Here is a 17,630-nt window from a genome sequence, read left to right as displayed (position 1 = left end):
GATGCCCCATTGGTTTAAACTTGGATCTTTTCCCACAATTTATATTCTTATTAAATCATCACGGACAGCGAGTGACTAAAGCCAAAGAACTATCTCGCCAGCTGGGTTAGGGGTACGGATTACCGAAATAAGAACAATCGTTCGACAACGCGTACGGACATGGCGCAGAGGGCTACGGGAGATAATATAGAGGGATCTTCGGGTACGTGAGCTTGGTTGTATGCATATTGGTACCATGCCCAACAAACGTGTGGAAACAACGTGTCTTGTTTCGTGATTTCATACTGTCAGTCCCCCGAACCGGTTCTCCGTATTCTCCTTTCTTTCCAGACCCCAGTCCAGAGATCTCGCTTTTTATTGTTATTATATTGCGCACGTGAGACAATCCAGACTAACTAGGCTCCCATCTGCCATCTCTTATGTCGCTTACGACGGTGTCTCTGCATCATTCTTGAACATCCCCCGTGTTTTCGGACTCGGACGCGCTGCTTCTCCGCCCCCTTCGCCTCCACGAACACGGACACGGACACGCGCACACACTCGCAAACGCCAATCCACCCATCATGACTCCCGTCCCACACGCACTCGGGACAACCCTCGCCCTGCCCGTCCGCAATCCCAATCGCTATCATCCTTCTCATCCGATATTTCAAACCGACCCCCTCCCGGCGATGGGCCTCGCATATCCCTCCGCAAATCACTCCTTGAACTCGAAAAACAACCAAACTCAAATACGAATCGTGTGGATAAATGGCGATTAGGTGTGGCGGCTGCTGTGGCTGCTGAAGGAGCCACAGATGATGTCGTCACGACTGCACCCACCGTTGGGGAAAGCACTAGATCTGAGAGCGTTGGAGACTCCCAGGCCACTCAGTCACAGGGTATGTGAATTGAACATTCGACCTTTCTGGGCCATTTTCAATATGCGATTTTGTTTTTGTTTTTGAATTAGATCTCCAGTCACTCTCCGATGAAGATATTTTCGCATTAACTCAGAATATCAAGAACGAGGAGGCCTCTCGGAGACCACTTGTCTCGCCCGTCTCGCCCCTTTCAGAACTTCGCGCCGAGTTTTCGCCATTCGCCGATGTGATGGGCAGCACGGACAGTGGAGTCTCCGAATACGATGGTCCCAATGCGAACGTACTTCGCAAGATTGATTGGCTGCAGAAGCACGGTGGCTGGCAGGCAATTCGAAGAACGAGAGGTGATGGTGATTGTTTCTACCGATGTGAGTGAAATTCAACACTTTCCTTCGAGTGATCGCACGTGAACTTGCGTTATTGGACAAAATTAGCACTGGCATTTGCGTATGTCGAGAAAATTTTGACGGCTCCAGAACCTGGGTTGGCTGTGGCTACATCGTTGTCACATCTCGAGTCGACGCTTCCGTTGCTGGAACGTGCTGGATTCCAAAAGATTGTGGTAAGCTTTGGCTCTGACTTTTCCATCTGCTCCATGATCTCACAATATGGGAGGAAATGTAGTTTGAGGACTTTTACGAAGCCTTTGCCGAGGTTATCCAGCAGGTCGTGCCTGCACCTGGAAAACTGCCTCTGACCAATGAAACTTTATTGGAGCAGTTTCAAAATGCCGAGAGTAAGTGGTCCACAATGACTTGACATGGTCGAGATCCTAACGTAACCTTGCCTAAAGTCTCAAACTCAATTGTCGTTTTCTTGAGACTTTTGACATCCGCGTATATCCGGCTATCCCCCGAAGACGACTTTATGCCATTTTTAATCCACCCTGATACTGGCGAGATGGTCGATATCCGGACGTTTGTCGAGACGTTTGTAGAGGCTACGGGACGTGAAGCTGGTACGCATAAGATTTTACCTTTGGCATTAAACTGAGCCGGAAACAAGATCACCCTCAAATTATGGCCCTTTCCCGAGCACTTCGAGTCCGTATCGAGGTTGCTTATTTGGATAATTCAGGCGGAACCCCTCTTGAAGACGGAACTTTGCCTATTAATTTTGTAAAATTCTCTCCTGAAGGCGCAGAGGAAGATGGTACAAAGCCCGTAGTCTTACTGTACAGGTAAAGTCTAGTTTGTCCGTGTTTTGTGAGATCTGGATTTAACACACCTCACAGGCCGGGCCATTACGATACCCTTGAAGAGAAAGTAGACGCATGAATGTTTGATATGGTGGAATAATGATTGACATTTGGGAAATTGAAGTTTGATTATTGCTGAGCCGACCTCGACTAGGGAAATTATGTAGTATATCAATAGAAGAAAGAAAAGTGACCGGATGTGTTCGCCAGAGCAGACGTATGGCCGTCTTGATACGGATGGCCGTCGGCATGCAATGCTAGGTGCAATCACCGCCCAAGTTAGTTGAACACGCCGTAGAGATGACTTGTGACACTGGGGCTCACTATTGGAAAGGCTGTCTCTGAATATGTCAAGTCTGTCATTACCGCGAGCTTAATCATTGCGAGTCCTGTCCACAACAATATTTGGTATCGGAGAAAAATATCTTTAATGATGGTCTGAGTCGTACGATGGTAGAGTTTATCTTTTAAATAGTCAAGGGATAAACCAGCACTGTATATGCGCAAAACCATTCGTTGAAGAAAAGCAAGTATGAATTGGACACCTATGTAAAGTGAGAACAGAGACAATAGGTTTTACCGGAGCATGTGCCAAACTCTAAAACGCAAACCAACATCATCGTTGTTATTGCCATGTACCTCTGCCAGTACCACTGTATGCGACCGCTGCTGGATGACGTCTGGGTGGCGAGTCTCCACAAGCCGTAATGATGACTAACTCTATTTCAACATCACGTGAGTAGCCACTGACTTGGTCTCATTTTATTCCATCATGATGTACGAAGCAAGCAATAGGGAAGACTGAGTCCCATAGTACCCTTTGATTCACAACTGGTGTATATTCTCAAAAGATTCTTGTACCTCTTATAATCGTCGCGAATGTACAGATCATACCTGAGACATACTTGATCTCCTCGTCCGAGTTTATACCTCCATACGTGGTCTGAGATGCACCACAGACCTGATACCTCAAACCATCGTCCACGCTTTTGTAATCTTGTCCCACTGCTGTTCTGGCTAGATCTTCCTGTCAATCTTGAGGAACTACCCAGCTGGGAGCTCAGTCCCCACTTTCCAGGAGTATAATGTATTGATAATCTGGCCTGGTGGACATCTATGGGTGAGCCTTAGCCTTTAGTGCGACTTGAGCTCCAGAAGTAAATTCCAAGCCTCGACCGCAGCCATATGACGGCGATGTGACGGCTCGGCAAGCCACACCGCTCTCGATTGGCTCTTAAGCCTCTGGATCGTCCTTACGTCTTCTCATATTCCCCTCCCTCCCTCCCTCCCCTACGCTACGCTCTTCCCGCCCCAGACTGCCTCGGTGCAGCATATTTTCATCCGTTTCGACTCTACTCACGATCTCTTTACTACACACTACCTTATTGTCTTAGTTAATTCCAGCGCTCGCTTACTACACTAATTAATACCTACGATCTGTCTTGCTGTGGAATTTTCCGGTGGTTGTGTAAGTCTACGTCATATATTTGATACTTTATTATCTCGAGTAGTATCCTATAACTAATTTAAACTATTTTTCAGATTGCTCTGCCTTTCAACGTTACTGTATTAGGAATTTACAAGTAAATACGACCTCAAGACTGTAATAGCTCTTTTTGGATCCCTCGTACGAAACACTTGCCCATTCAAAAAATCTCACCGATTACCATGGACACCTCCCAGTTCTTGCTTAGTCCTATCGGATCGCTCCCCTGCGCTCCATCCCCGCTGGCACGATTCACAGATACATTCGATCTACCGCCTTCGTCCAAGAGCGAATTCGCAGACAACCTCTCGTCCCCTCCTCCTTTCTTCGAGTCTTCCTCTCTCTCAGCCTTCCGTTTCCCAACTGAGAAAAACGAGGATCGCACTCAGTTCGCTTCTCGCAATCCTTACCGCCGAGAAAGGAATACGTCTCCACCACGTCTGCGCCGAGTTCGCACGCTTGACCTCGAGGCCGATCGTACCTCTATGTTGTCTTCATCGTCACCATCGTCGTCCCGATCCCCGTCTCCACCGCCTTATGGTTATTGCGAGACATTCGAAGAGGAGTCTGAAGAAGAGGAAGACATCTCGGCTGAAGAGCACGCCATTCTTGCTGCTCGCTGCCGTGCCGTGCATGCTGAACGGGTCGCGAGGTACCATGAACAAGAATTGTCTTTCCGTATCCGCAATCTCAGGGCGTCGCGCTCTCAGCCTAGTTCTCCTTCCTCATCATCAGGGTCGGCCTCTTTCCCATGGACCCAACCTTACCCAACTCACGAGGATCCTGTGACTGAGGCGGAATACCGTCGTGCCCGTAGCGAAGTGCGCCGCCGCCGCCGCAGCGAACGTATGCGTATTGTTGAGCTCGGAAATTTGCTTGATGCGCGCCGGGCTCGTGTTTCTCCACCTCAGACCCCACCTCCATCTTACGAATTATCCGCTCTCGGGCTTACTGGAACCCAGAACTCTACCTCGGTTCCGCTGGCCGACCAAATTGTAGCTCGAATGATTTTGAAGCGCCGGGAGAGTGCCACCTTCCGCACCCCGAACCATGGGCTGGAACCACGCCGCAGCTCGAGCTCGTTGCGATTCGAAGCTCTCAGTCTTTCTTCCGAATCGGATTAAAGCCTTTTTCTTCGCGGATTTCCATTCGGTTCTTTGGGCTATTTGTAGTATCCGTTGTATTCTCCCTCCCCCCTACTCTGTTCCACAACTCATGTATGATTGTAGCCTGTCTTTTTTTGGGATTTTATGATTACGAAGGGCTGTTACTCAGTACCTTATTACGGGATCTCTCCCACTTTATTACCTTACACCTTACATCTTACGACTACCTCTACCTTATATAGTACCTAATCGCGGAACTAGCCGCATCCTGTCAATGAATATCATGTCCTTACTCATCGCTGACTTAATGAAACGAGTCCTGTACTTGGTTTGACACTGTGTTTAGCCATGCATGTAGTTCTTACTGGTTTATGAATTCAGTACATGATATATGCGGGATTTTTACCTCTCGGATACAAAGTTTAGCATATGTTTAGCCTTGTTCGTATAAGATCTTGCGTCTTGTTCCATAATAAGGCAATGTACGTACAAAATGCTATGTATCTTATGTTTTGTGATTCTGTTGTACCCAAGGAAGATCACGCCAATTTTCTCCGTGGGCCAATACATGTCTATTATCACTGTCATGAATAGTCCATCACATTTACCTAGTGTTTTGAATAGCCCGGCCCCTTTGCGCTTTGAATAAACACAAGCGGAAGTACCCGGATGCACCGGTCTAACTGAATAATCCTTCAGCCTAGGGCTTGGCTGCCTCACCTCCTGTTACGACACCAGGGGGTGCCTACACTTTCGCTACCCACTGGCGAAGTTTAATACTGCAGACTAATTGTGGTTCTTATGAGTCTTTGATCTATCCGAAAGCATTGCCGCACAACGAATCTATTTCTCCCTTTCTGGCTAGCTGTCGGCGTTTATATGAGGACGTCGGTGCGTCATGTTTACGCCAGTGGTGGCAGGTGGTCCTTTTCACCACCGAGCCAGTCATCGCAACCACCTTTCGAGCCAAAAATAACTGAAAACCTCGACGCCGCCACCAGGACGTGCTATGTCAATATCGTGAAGTCTGTTCTTCGACTCATGATTCTTATCTCCAAAGTAACACGATCGATGGGATGCATTCGGAACTATCGAATCGCGTAATAAGAGAGCTATTTTTGACTCTATCCTACGAAACTAAAAGTCAAAGAAGCGAAACCAACATTAATCTGGACTAGGAATTGGTTGCCACCCATTTCCCCGGTCAATTCTCTCCCGACCGAGGTCATCACTCGTATTCTTAAGGCTTTTGTCAAAGCCGACCTGTACATCTTGGATAGTACTCGAGCTCTCGGATTCGGGGATGATTCCAAAATAGCCTTTTCGATCTTGAACGCCCCCGTTATTCTATCCCATGTCTGTTCGCATTGGCGTGATATTGCACTCCATATGCATAGTTTATGGTCCCATATTGATCTATGCCCATACCTACCTATTGCGGAGGAGGTAGTTGACTATATCGAAGTTTATGCTTTCCGACCCGGCCAGCTGTTGCTAAATGTTCATGTTGACCCGACCGCCTATGACGCATTTCCGAATAGTGATCAACTTATTCGGCTCCTCGTCTCAGTCACAAGCCGTATCAAGTCACTGGAAACCAAGACACTATATTCTACCTCATCTAGTGCAAAGAAACCCACTGTGCTGCAAAAATGCTTTGCCTTTTACATACCTGGAGCTCTGAAACACCTTACCATTGAGGGCAAAAAGTTTCAAGGATCCTCGTTTTTCTTCATGCCTATCGATGACCTCTACGGGGACCCGAAAACCCCCGGAGTGCTCCAGAGTGCTCAGGTTTTGGGGACCTGCTCATTTGGATCCCACCGGATCCGGAGCGTCTCACGAGCACTTCGGAGCGTCATATTTGATACTCCAAAGTACTCACTTACCTTTACGAGTGAGTGAGCGCTCCGGAGGTTTTCGGGTCCCCGTAGAGATACCACTACCGCCCACCGAATAGATAACATGTCGCTCGACGTGCCTCGAGATACCTTTGATACTCGTTTGTCGAATGTATCTGTCTTAAGACTCAATGGTTCTCATCCCTCCTTGGTCAAGCAAGGAATACCACGGTCTTTCCGAACTCTGTTTGTACGCAGTTTGGATGCATTACCGAATCAGTACTCATAAGTATATTAAAAAAACAGGCCTGGTCTTCGTGTCTTTGAACTCAACCTCATGATCGAGATACATCTACCAGACGATGTCACCATCGTACCGGTATCCGTCTACGACCCGGAGGAGTTGAGGGTTGGCTTAGTACACGAAGAGTCTCTTGCTCCCTTGCTCCAATCGGTCACACCTAGGCGCAAACCGTTGACATTGTCGTTAGAAAAATGAGGCAGGAAGGCTTTGTTTTTTTAATCCTGCGATACAGAAATTATTCAATTATTCAAATTTGGTCAACCTGGGTGCTGAGTGTTTTCAGGAACAGAACATACATAAATTACTCAATTATACGCCAAAGGTTCCTACCCTAGCCTTGAGCTGGTTCTCAAGTGAAAATGGTGTCAATGAGGAGATACTACCAAGTGTTACTATTCGGTTGATTACATTTTATCTTTTGAGCTGTGGGAAGGAGTACCGTCTTGAAGACCTGAAAGGCATATTCAGAGCCTACCCAAGTCAGCCGGTGATCGTATGGCGCTGCAGTCTTGGACCACCTAAAAGAGATTCTTTATTACATGATCTACTCGTTGATGTTTGTCCTGGAGCGATGATACGTGTTGCTCCCGACAAACATCTCAACCCGACCAAAGATTGGTGGTGATTCAGTGGTTCATGGTCGTTTTTCGTATTTGAAATCGATGTGCAATCCCAATATTGGTGTGATTAGAAGCGAAGTTTCATGTATGACGAATTCGAAGATACCTTGTCATATGGCATGTTTAATACTAGTTTTCTCTTAAGCTATGACCGGAGCATAATTATCTGAGCCGAGGCTTGCCCGAAGAGGCGAATGGTCCTGCACGTTCACAGTGGATGACTAATCAAAGACCCCTTGGACAGGCTAACGACTTGACAAGCACATCGACAGCCTATTTTTGGCGAAAACAACCTCGAATCCCCTCTTGGATGACTTAAAAAAGCATTGGTCCGTCCATCGATATTTAATATTCTATCTGTTCTGGTGGGCCTCGATGAGCAGATTTGGTTCTCCGTCTGGTTCTCACGAAAGAGTCGACTCTATTGGGCACAACGGCATAGAAATGCAAAAATATCACGACGAAGAAATTACAGAGCAGGAGCGCGACGGCTTACTGGATAACTCGGGCTCGTACCGTCGGCGCGATGATGCACCTCGTTCCAGACGAATTGTGTCGCGTCGACGTATCCCTCATGCTCAGTGCACGTGCATTGTTTTCCTCTTGTTAATACTTTTAGCTTTGCTCTTCGCCGTATTTGGTCCATCTGATAGACTTCGTTCTTATATACCTAATAAACCCTCTGATTCTCCAAATGCGACTATAGCAATCGTAGAAGATGTCTGTGGGTGCGGAACAAGCCCATTTGGTTCGGCATTGTGCACTACCTATTCGGCACCAGCCTTGGAAAGGTCACGTCTATATACCGGGACTGGCGCGCGAACACGTCGGTTTCTGGATGTTTCACAGCAGCGTCCAGTCAAGGTCGGCGTTCTTGGCGGGTCTGTGAGCGCTTGCCACGGCGTGGATACGGATTCAATGGGGAAAAGCTGCTATGCCCGACGGATCGTAGATTGGATGAGAGAAAAATTGTACGGTGGGAAGGAGGACGGAGTGATAGCTGTGAATGGTGCGATCGGGGGTATGGACTCGAGGTACGTCCTTATTGATGAGCCAGGATCTCACGGGCTGAAAACCTGGTAATGATTTGCTGTCTAGCTATTACGCTTTTTGTGGAACACACCATGTTCCTTTAGACGTGGACCTTTTGATACTAGAGTTTGATGTCAACGACCAACCGTGAGTCCGGATTGGCTTACTTATCGGGCGTCTGGTTAATCGTCAATCGTTGTAGCTATTTAAATTATACTATATACTTTGACCAGTTGCTGAGAATTGTTCTGGAGTTCCCGAATAAGCCTGCGGTATTGGTAGTTGGTGCTTGGGGTCCTCAGGTGGGGCTTTTGTCATTTGTCGCGAACTTTACTGAACCGCCCACAGTTATCTTTCGATTATGGCTATATGGATCCATCGGTCACACATCTTCCGGCCGTACAATACTACGAGTGAGTGTCTTTTCAAATTAAACCAAACCATTTGTGACCGTATTGCATCACAGCGTACCCTATATTTCGTAAGTTCATCATGACACATATAATTCAACAAGCGGCTCATAGCCCACAGTATCAAACCCCTGCTTTACGTTCATCATCTCCGTTATGCACACACTGTCGGAGAAACTTTCTGGACAAAGGATTATGTGCACCCAAACGCCGCTGGTCATAAAGTCTTGGGGGATTTGACTATTGCCTACCTGGAGAAACAACTATGTCTTCTCAACACTTTTGGCGTCCTGAATGAAACACATGTTGGGGGCGGAAGGGCAGATGCTACCCTTGGGCATGAACCCTCGAGCGGTGCGGGTGCCTTCAATCTCGTTAGGCTACCTCCTTCACCCGAACTAGTTCATAACCGAACGGATGACGGAGAGACAACGGACATCGCATATCCCCTCCTACCCGACCCTAAAGACCGTATATCGACCTTGCGACTGGAAACTCCATATACTGTTCCGCCAACGATCATCGGCCAGGCACTCAGTGAACTATTTTCACCGTGGAAGCCTGACGCTCCCCTTCGCACCCCTCCCCCGCCACACCCTTTTTGTGCCGACGCCAATGACGAAGCTCATCCCCTCATGCCATCTGATAAATATGGTGGATCTCACGGATGGGAAAAGCACATAGCTCATGGTGGTAAACATTCGTACGCTACCGATGAGGTAGGCGCGCGCATCGTGGTCGAAGTCACAGTGGCCGAAGGCCGCGTGGCCGTGTTTTACTTCAGGAGCGAAACATACAGCCCAGGTGTGGCTGAATGCTGGGTCGATGATAACAGGAAGGGAGCCGTGAAGCTGTATGGGCATTGGGAGAAGAAGATGAATGTTCCCTCCGTCGCTTATATCGACTCTCTTGTTACGCCTGGCGACCACTAGTGAGTTCCTTGATACGGCCCAAGTGGCTAGTTCCCTTATGGATTTTTATTCGCGTTCTTGTTTAGCGTTACATGCGAGGTCATCGAAGAGACTGCAAACCCAAAAGCCGAAAAACCGCACCATTTTCGGATTATTGCGGTTATGGCTACGTAGACGGAAGTCCATGTTATATTTGTTTTTTCATCCTAGGGTACTGTAATTTAGATATAGGGACTCGCTTAATACTACTAGACGATTGCGCGTATGGGCAACCTTATCATTTCCGCCACATGATCCTCATGGTGCTACTACACAATCATGCAAGTAACAACGCCTTGATATTTTCTTGGAGGTGGTTACTCGCATGTCATCTCCCATCCAATTCGGCCAAAATGGCAACCAGTCTCTCTGCTTTTGGTGTGATGATGTGAAGACAGGCAACACGTGCGCGGTTGAAGAGCGTTCCTTTAAGAATGACCTATAACTGTCAACTTGACGTCTATCCTTGACCAACTGACACGACTAATTTCGAATGTGCACCTAAACAACTCGCGTGGCAAGCGCGTGGCAGAAGTGACGGCTGATCGCCAAGTGATGAGCTCTTTTGGTGATATGTATGCGTGAATTGCAGGGTTGGCCATACACCCAGATGCTGCTGTTCTTCAAGATCGTTTCGACTCGCTTAGGCTGATAGTGAATAATTGCAACTGTGCTCGTGGTATAACTCCACGATGAGACAGATATGGGTGGCAACATTTAAAGATCCTGATAGAGCAATTACGATGATTCAGGATCATCCAGGAGCGTCTCGAAGCCTTCCGAACACGGGCGGTATCAGAAACTGTGAGAATGTATGGGGATTGCGCGGTTAAACACGCGATTGCCTGGTGGTTGGCTGGGGCCTTAAATAAGGGGGGGAGGGGAGCGGGGATGCTATTCCGTTCAATATCACTCCCTTCTCCACGGGTCCAGCTTCTAGACGACATCGAATACGTTTCTTGGGCTCGATTATTGCTTAAAACCGGCCGTAAAGCCCTCTCACAGATTGGTTTTGGCAACCACCCTCCCATTCTACGACCTCTTGTCATGAACACCTTGGGCGCATACACGTCTTGCCCTACCCAAAGCGCAGCCAACCCATTTGCCTTATTTGGGATCGCGCAATTTCCAAGAGAGACTTGTGAAACATACCGCAACGCTAGAACGTATAGTCACACAGAGCTAGGAATCCTTGCCAAACGCACCAAGCGGTCGCTCGCGATACTCAAGTACGATGACCCGTCCCTAGACACCAAGTCCGAGAAATTGTCCTATACTACGAGTTGCGAATCACGGAAAAGCGGACGGAGTTGGTTCGGTCGTCGTCGAGATTCCATCAAGCGGTTATTCTAGTAATCGACTGGTTTATCTTTAAATTTGCCACCCGTGTCATGCCGTTGATGGTTTGACCTGACGAGTTTCAGCAACATGCGCCAAGACCAAGCTCCCCGTCCAGTTGGCACCTGCCCAACGCTGGAAAACGGTCCTTCTGGAATCTCATATGAACCACGCTACGCCTCCTGGCTGCACACTGTATTCGTTCCATTGGACGATAAACCTAGCAGTCCACGATTTATGCTATGACCCAGCCAACGTATTATTTCGTTCTCTTTTTGAATTATTTTTATTACAACGTTTTTATTATCTTTACGACCATGTATATGACCGACTATGTGTATCATGATGATGACAATTTATGGCAGGGGACTCTCACCAAAGCCCCTCATGCCCAACTTAGTCTCCACCCTATTCGTCGGGTGTCCACCAGAAACACCTTGTCCTTTTCAATATCCTTTCCGCCTTGGCCGTCTAGATCGTTCTTTTGCCTCTCGGTATCCCAGATTTGAATGGCTTCCTGATCTGGTTTGAATCCGACTCGACGGAGACATTCAGCAACGTAGGGTGTCAATGGGTTGGTCACGGCGACGATATCGGCATTAGTTTTTGCCAAGTCCTTGATAACATAGGAAAGAAGGTCCTGACCCACACCAGCACGACGATACGGCGAGTCGACGTGAAAATAGGCAAGCCGATAGCAAGGTCGGGTGGCTGGACGTCACAGGGGAGAACGGCACAACCGATGGGCGTTGTTTGTACTCCATAACTAGCAACAGAGGCTTGGCCGAGCTAGGCTTGGGCTCGGATAACAACGCGACTTTGGCGAACGCTTTGATCCTGATCTGTAGCATTTCCTCAAATTGCGGCCGGTGTAACCTTGGATGATCGTGAGTTGAGGTGTGCGTGCGTGTACGTGTTTGGATTGATGGGATGGGATGTACGGACTTACCAGTCCATGGCAAATAGGAATGGTACGGCTATACCCGCGATGGGAGGAACAGGAGAAAGATAACTTATCCAGCCCTGTTCCGAGTCGGACGGCCAGAGGTGGAATACTTGTATTAGCACACTTGCGGATAGAATCCAGAGGCTTATCAACAGGGGATGAGAATACGCTGTGTCAAAAGAGTGAGTTAGGAGGTATACTCGACAATCAATAACATGCCCACATTTACGGTTTGCGATGGCCAACTGTTCCATGGCACTCATTCCGACCAGCATGTAGACTTCTTTGCTATCCTTTGGGTGAAATGGACGGATGAAAATATCAGGAGTTTGAACAGACATGGGTGAACACAATTAGGAGTTATGTTCTAATATTATTTGGCAGGAGTGTGAGCTCAGTTAAACGGTCAAGACTCAAGAGCAGTGTTTGTTATGGTTGTGAGAATCGTCGCAGTTTTGGCTTCGGGTCCTGGTCGTTCCACGTGGTGAGGAGGTTTTCATCTTATACCAACAATACTGTTAACCCACGTATGATTGAACAAAATCCGAAGCCCATTGTTGCCAGTAAGGAAAGGTTCCCGACGCACGTGCGAGTCGAGCGCTTACTCGATCTTTGCCAAATAGAGTCATACAGCATTCTGAATGAGTGCCACAAAATAGCCACTTGCTAAGGTCCGTATATATCGACCAAGGTTCAAATCTCTTGGGTTGGGTCTGATATGGGCCAAGCTCCCTAGCCTCTAACTGTGAAATTCAGTATAAATTCTATCGCTTTTACCCTTTTTCATGGGTCCAGCTGCTGTGAATACTTTAGAGGGATTTTGGTCACGAGGGAGGATATATAGATGCGTCTGGGTGATTTGATCAATCTTATGTTTGCGAGCATCTTCGGGGTGTTGAGTTTGTGAGAGGCACGACAATCAGCGCTTATTTTGTTGTGCGCCCTGAATTTGAATTTTAAATTGGCTGTACTTGGATTGTGCTCATTTTATCTCTGGTTAGCTTTATGCCGCCACGCAAGGTTCCAGTGCGCAAGGCCGTTGCACCCACCGCGTCAACCTCTAAAGCTGCGGTATCTCATTCTGGAACTGAACCTAACCCAACCACCGCTCCTGTCAAACATGCCGTGGCCGACGACAGCGCCGAGATTGCCAGGCAAGAAGGATTGGCCGAATGGGAGGAGATGTGCAGACCAAACTGGAAAGGACTGGGCCTTATGGATCCAATTAAAAGCGTGGAAGTAAGTATAATTGACCTACGTCTACCGGCTGAGGTAACATTAATTCTTCCTAGGATAAATGGCTTTTGCTACCCGCCTTCCTCAAGGTCAAGGGTCTCGTCAAACAACACATCGACTCGTTCAACTACTTTGTAGATGTAGATCTCGCCAACATCTTGAAAGCCAACAACAAGGTGCTCTCTGACGTGGATCCTAAATTTTGGCTCAAATATACTGGAATCCACGTTGGAATGCCTACTCGCAATGATGACTCATTCGACAAGTCAGTAACTCCTCACGAATGCCGCCTACGGGATACCACTTATGCTGCGACCATCACCGTCGATGTACAGTACACACGAGGGAATGTCATTGTCCGGCGTAAAGGGGTGCCCATTGGAAGACTGCCAATCATGCTGAGGAGTAACAAATGTGTCCTTGCGGGACAATCGGAAGCGTCCTTGGCTCGAATGACGGAATGCCCGTTGGACCCAGGAGGTTACTTCATTGTCAAGGGTACCGAGAAGGTTATATTGGTTCAAGAACAACTCAGCAAAAATCGAATTATTGTCGAGACGGATCCGGTGAAAGGGATTGTTCAAGCATCGGTTACTTCGTGAGTGATTCATAAACCTCTTTTTTATACTTTCATACTAAATTCCTTGCGCAGCTCCACCCATGAGCGCAAATCCAAGACATATGTTCTCATGAAGAAGAATCGGATTTATCTTAGGCACAACTCGATAAACGAGGATATCCCTGTTTGTATCGCGCTCAAGGCGATGGGAATCCAAGCTGATAAAGAGATCCTCCTTCTCTGCGCCGGCACGACTGAAGCACACAAGTCGGCGTTCGCTCCCAACCTTGAAGACTGTGCTCTAGCGGGCGTCTTTACTACTCAACAAGCTCTAGAGTATATTGGGTCGAGGGTCAAGGTCACCAGGCGGGGCTTCCAAGCTGGGCCGAAAAGACCGGTATGGGAGGAAGCCATGGAAGCACTTGCGACGATTGTACTGGCACATGTCGAGGTCAAGGGGATGGACTTTAAGCACAAGGCGATTTATATCGCAACGATGACAAGAAGAGTCTTGATGGCCATGGCAGACGAAAAACTTGTGGACGATCGGGACTATGTAGGAAACAAACGACTGGAATTGTAAGTTTTAAAAAGCAAGGTTGTAATTTGGAGCTTACCATTCATAGGGCCGGGCAGCTCTTGTCGCTCTTGTTCGAAGATATATTCAAAACATTCAACCAGAATCTCAAATCTAGCATAGACAAGGTTCTCAAAAAACCAAGTCGAACATCCGAGTTTGATGCGTACCAGAGTCTCCTGTATCAGTCGGACCTCATCACCTCCGGATTCGTCCGTGCAATCTCAACCGGGAACTGGAGCTTGAAACGTTTCAAGATGGAACGTGCTGGCGTGACCCACGTCTTATCCCGGTATGTAAAGTTGAATTTGGCGAGTGTATATTCATCATCATCGGTTCCGCCTCTTGATTCAGGTTAAGTTTCATATCAGCTTTGGGCATGATGACTCGTATCAGCTCCCAATTCGAAAAGACACGCAAAGTATCTGGTCCTCGTGCTCTTCAACCGAGTCAGTGGGGCATGCTATGCACTAGCGACACCCAGAAGGAGAAGCTTGCGGCTTGGTCAAAAATCTGGCTCTTATGACACATATTACCACCGACGTTGAGGAAGAACCGATCAAAAAAATAGTTTATATGCTAGGCGTGGAAGGTACGCTCTTTCTACATGGTGCTGCCTTCTGGGTTAACCAAAAGATGATACAGACATCACATTTTCGACTGGTGCAGAGATATACTCCCCCCATACTTTTGTTGTCAATGTGAATGGGTCCATCGTGGGGTTAACTCGTTTCCCGGCCCGTTTTGTCGCAAACTTTAGGAAGCTCCGGAGGTCTGGACGAATAAGCGAATTTATCAGCGTTTATATCAATCATCACCACCACACGGTTCATATCGCTTCCGACGGAGGCAGAATCTGTCGTCCCATGATCATTGTCGAAAACGAAAGGCCGAGGGTTAGGACAGAACATATCAATGTAAGTTTTAAGTCTACTCACCATTGAGCCTTCCTCTCACTATTTGCGCAGTTGCTCAAACGTGGCGTGGTAACTTTCGACGATTTCCTCAAGAAAGGCTTGATCGAATACCTCGACGTGAACGAAGAAAACGATTCGCATATCGCACTCTATGAATCTTCCATCGAGCCGTCTACAACGCACCTTGAGATCGAACCATTTACGATACTGGGAGCGGTGGCTGGTCTGATTCCATATCCACACCACAACCAATCACCACGCAATACGTATCAATGTGCCATGGGCAAGCAATCGATTGGTGCTATCGCTTACAACCAGTTGAACCGGATCGATACACTCCTGTATCTCAGTGTCTATCCTCAGCAACCAATGGTTAAAACCAAAACCATCGAATTGATCGGGTACGATCGGTTACCCGCTGGACAAAACGCGACGGTTGCGGTGATGAGTTACTCGGGATACGATATCGAGGACGCCCTGATACTGAATAAGGTATGATTAATCGAACCCGTAGCGTCCCAATTTATCAATATTTTACTAGGCAAGCTTAGATCGAGGCTATGGACGATGCCAGGTGTTCAGGAAGAACGCGACACTCATCCGCAAGTATCCTAACGGGACGTGAGTTTGCATGCACCCTTTCCCAGGGCTGCGCGCCGTACTGATTCATTCGAAACAGCTTTGACCGCTTGGCGGATGCACCGCGGGAAGCTGACGGGTCTGTGCAGAAACGGTACGATATTATTCAGGCAGATGGAATTGCTGGCGTTGGGGAGCGAGTCGATCCAGGCGATGTGTACGTCAACAAACAATCGCCTATCAATGCCAATGACAACACGTTCAACACCGGCGAAGGGGCATCAGCCTCGATTTCATATCGTAATACCCCAATGTCATATAAATCACCGATGGCCGGTTATATCGACAAGGTGATGCTGACCGACACAGACAACGACCAGACGCTTGTCAAAGTATTACTTAGGCAAACTAGACGACCCGAGCTGGGCGACAAGTTTTCCAGTCGTCACGGACAAAAGGGAGTGTGTGGCTTGATTGTAAATCAGGAAGACATGCCATTTAATGATCAAGGAATCAACCCTGGTAGGCCGCGTTTCATTATTTGGCTTGTAGCATCATGCTTACGGCAATTTCGAGATACAATCATGAATCCACACGGTTTCCCCTCACGTATGACAGTTGGGAAAATGATTGAACTTCTTGCAGGCAAAGTAAGTGGATGTATGCGCTTTACTATTAGCCCCATGCCTCATCAAAACACCAAGGCCGGAGTTTTATCGGGCTCCTTGCAATACGGGACGGCTTTTGGAGGATCAAAGGTTTGTTGTTAAATTGTACGATCAGCAAGAATTTTAACAGGTCTCCAGGTGGAAGATATGTCCCGAATTCTTATCGATTATGGGTTTAGCTATGCCGGTAAAGATATGCTAACCAGCGGGATTACCGGCGAACCCATGGAGTGCTATGTTTATTTTGGGCCGATTTATTATCAGGTAAGTTACTTGTAGTGAATGCTTTTTTGGGTTTCAAGTTGACACCGTAACTACACAGAAATTGAGTAAGTTCTGCTCCTTTACTTTTTACTATAAAGCTCCGGGTAATCGCAACTTTATAGAACACATGGTGATGGATAAAATGCACGCACGAGCGAAGTAAGTCTTTGGAGCCCTTTCATGACTTTGACGAGTTACTGATAAACTCATTCTTGCAGAGGTCCGCGTGCGGTACTTACACGTCAGCCGACTGAGGGTCGCTCTCGTGATGGAGGTCTTCGTCTGGGTGAAATGGAGCGTGACTGTCTTATCGGCTACGGAGCAACTCAACTATTACTTGAACGATTGATGATATCTTCTGATGCCTTTGAAATCAACGCTTGTGAGACATGTGGTCTCATGGGTTATAACGGATGGTGTCCCTACTGCAAAAGCTCTAAGAAGGTTGCAAAATTGACAATCCCATATGCAGCAAAACTTTTGTTCCAGGAATTAACGTGAGCTAAAATCTTTCTGAGCTGCTATTCAAATTACTCACTGGGCTGTCTAGTGCAATGAACGTCCTTCCCCGGCTTGTTCTTGAAGATGCGTAGGAATAGGTTGGCGTTGGTTTCAAACGATTATTATTGTATCCCTTTGGCTTCTTGTTTTGCATACAATTAAACCGTTCGACATTTGCTATTCATAGTCGATGGCGCTTCTTGGTTAGAATACAACTGGGGTGGACCAAAACTAG

At 47.5% G+C, this 17,630-nt stretch overlaps 6 protein-coding genes across 6 annotated transcripts; 5 read left to right on the top strand and 1 right to left on the bottom strand.

Moving 5' to 3' along the window:
- Nucleotides 1–159: 159 nt before the first annotated feature.
- On the top strand, nucleotides 160–2,140 carry RhiXN_12122 (peptidase C65 otubain protein; the record flags this gene model as incomplete). The annotated part of the gene is made up of 8 exons (XM_043331937.1): nucleotides 160–206; nucleotides 400–881; nucleotides 953–1,231; nucleotides 1,298–1,425; nucleotides 1,488–1,599; nucleotides 1,657–1,821; nucleotides 1,869–2,043; nucleotides 2,098–2,140. 8 exons carry the CDS (start codon nucleotides 160–162, stop codon nucleotides 2,138–2,140), a joined length of 1,431 nt encoding a protein of 476 aa, XP_043186698.1.
- Nucleotides 2,141–3,729: 1,589 nt separating this feature from the next.
- On the top strand, nucleotides 3,730–4,671 carry RhiXN_12121 (F-box-like domain-containing protein; the record flags this gene model as incomplete). The annotated part of the gene is made up of 1 exon (XM_043331936.1): nucleotides 3,730–4,671. The coding sequence occupies one exon, from the start codon at nucleotides 3,730–3,732 to the stop codon at nucleotides 4,669–4,671; it is 942 nt and encodes a 313-aa protein (XP_043186697.1).
- An 861-nt stretch (nucleotides 4,672–5,532) lies between these two features.
- Nucleotides 5,533–6,993, top strand: RhiXN_12120 (F-box-like protein; the record flags this gene model as incomplete). Its single annotated transcript, XM_043331935.1, has 4 exons — nucleotides 5,533–5,753; nucleotides 5,832–6,550; nucleotides 6,614–6,740; nucleotides 6,801–6,993. 4 exons carry the CDS (start codon nucleotides 5,533–5,535, stop codon nucleotides 6,991–6,993), a joined length of 1,260 nt encoding a protein of 419 aa, XP_043186696.1.
- An 800-nt stretch (nucleotides 6,994–7,793) lies between these two features.
- On the top strand, nucleotides 7,794–9,945 carry RhiXN_12119 (carbohydrate esterase family 16 protein; the record flags this gene model as incomplete). The annotated part of the gene is made up of 7 exons (XM_043331934.1): nucleotides 7,794–8,452; nucleotides 8,517–8,597; nucleotides 8,653–8,752; nucleotides 8,799–8,863; nucleotides 8,917–8,931; nucleotides 8,982–9,791; nucleotides 9,858–9,945. 7 exons carry the CDS (start codon nucleotides 7,794–7,796, stop codon nucleotides 9,943–9,945), a joined length of 1,818 nt encoding a protein of 605 aa, XP_043186695.1.
- Nucleotides 9,946–11,533: 1,588 nt separating this feature from the next.
- RhiXN_12118 (uncharacterized protein) lies at nucleotides 11,534–12,435 on the bottom strand (the record flags this gene model as incomplete). The annotated part of the gene is made up of 4 exons (XM_043331933.1): nucleotides 11,534–11,788; nucleotides 11,871–12,024; nucleotides 12,098–12,263; nucleotides 12,318–12,435. The coding sequence occupies 4 exons, from the start codon at nucleotides 12,433–12,435 to the stop codon at nucleotides 11,534–11,536; spliced, it is 693 nt and encodes a 230-aa protein (XP_043186694.1).
- A 664-nt stretch (nucleotides 12,436–13,099) lies between these two features.
- Nucleotides 13,100–17,487, top strand: RhiXN_12117 (DNA-directed RNA polymerase III subunit C6; the record flags this gene model as incomplete). Its single annotated transcript, XM_043331932.1, has 16 exons — nucleotides 13,100–13,333; nucleotides 13,387–13,928; nucleotides 13,983–14,468; nucleotides 14,516–14,758; nucleotides 14,821–14,887; nucleotides 14,941–15,058; nucleotides 15,112–15,383; nucleotides 15,435–15,875; nucleotides 15,925–16,004; nucleotides 16,063–16,484; nucleotides 16,539–16,612; nucleotides 16,667–16,720; nucleotides 16,769–16,894; nucleotides 16,953–17,053; nucleotides 17,113–17,391; nucleotides 17,445–17,487. The coding sequence occupies 16 exons, from the start codon at nucleotides 13,100–13,102 to the stop codon at nucleotides 17,485–17,487; spliced, it is 3,582 nt and encodes a 1,193-aa protein (XP_043186693.1).
- Between the last annotated feature and the right edge of the window lie 143 nt (nucleotides 17,488–17,630).

This window comes from Rhizoctonia solani, chromosome 15 (assembly GCF_016906535.1).
Source record: "Rhizoctonia solani chromosome 15, complete sequence".
Lineage (NCBI taxonomy): Eukaryota > Fungi > Basidiomycota > Agaricomycetes > Cantharellales > Ceratobasidiaceae > Rhizoctonia > Rhizoctonia solani.
Note: the sequence above shows the minus strand (reverse complement) of the source record. Positions and strands in the feature narration are given on the sequence as shown.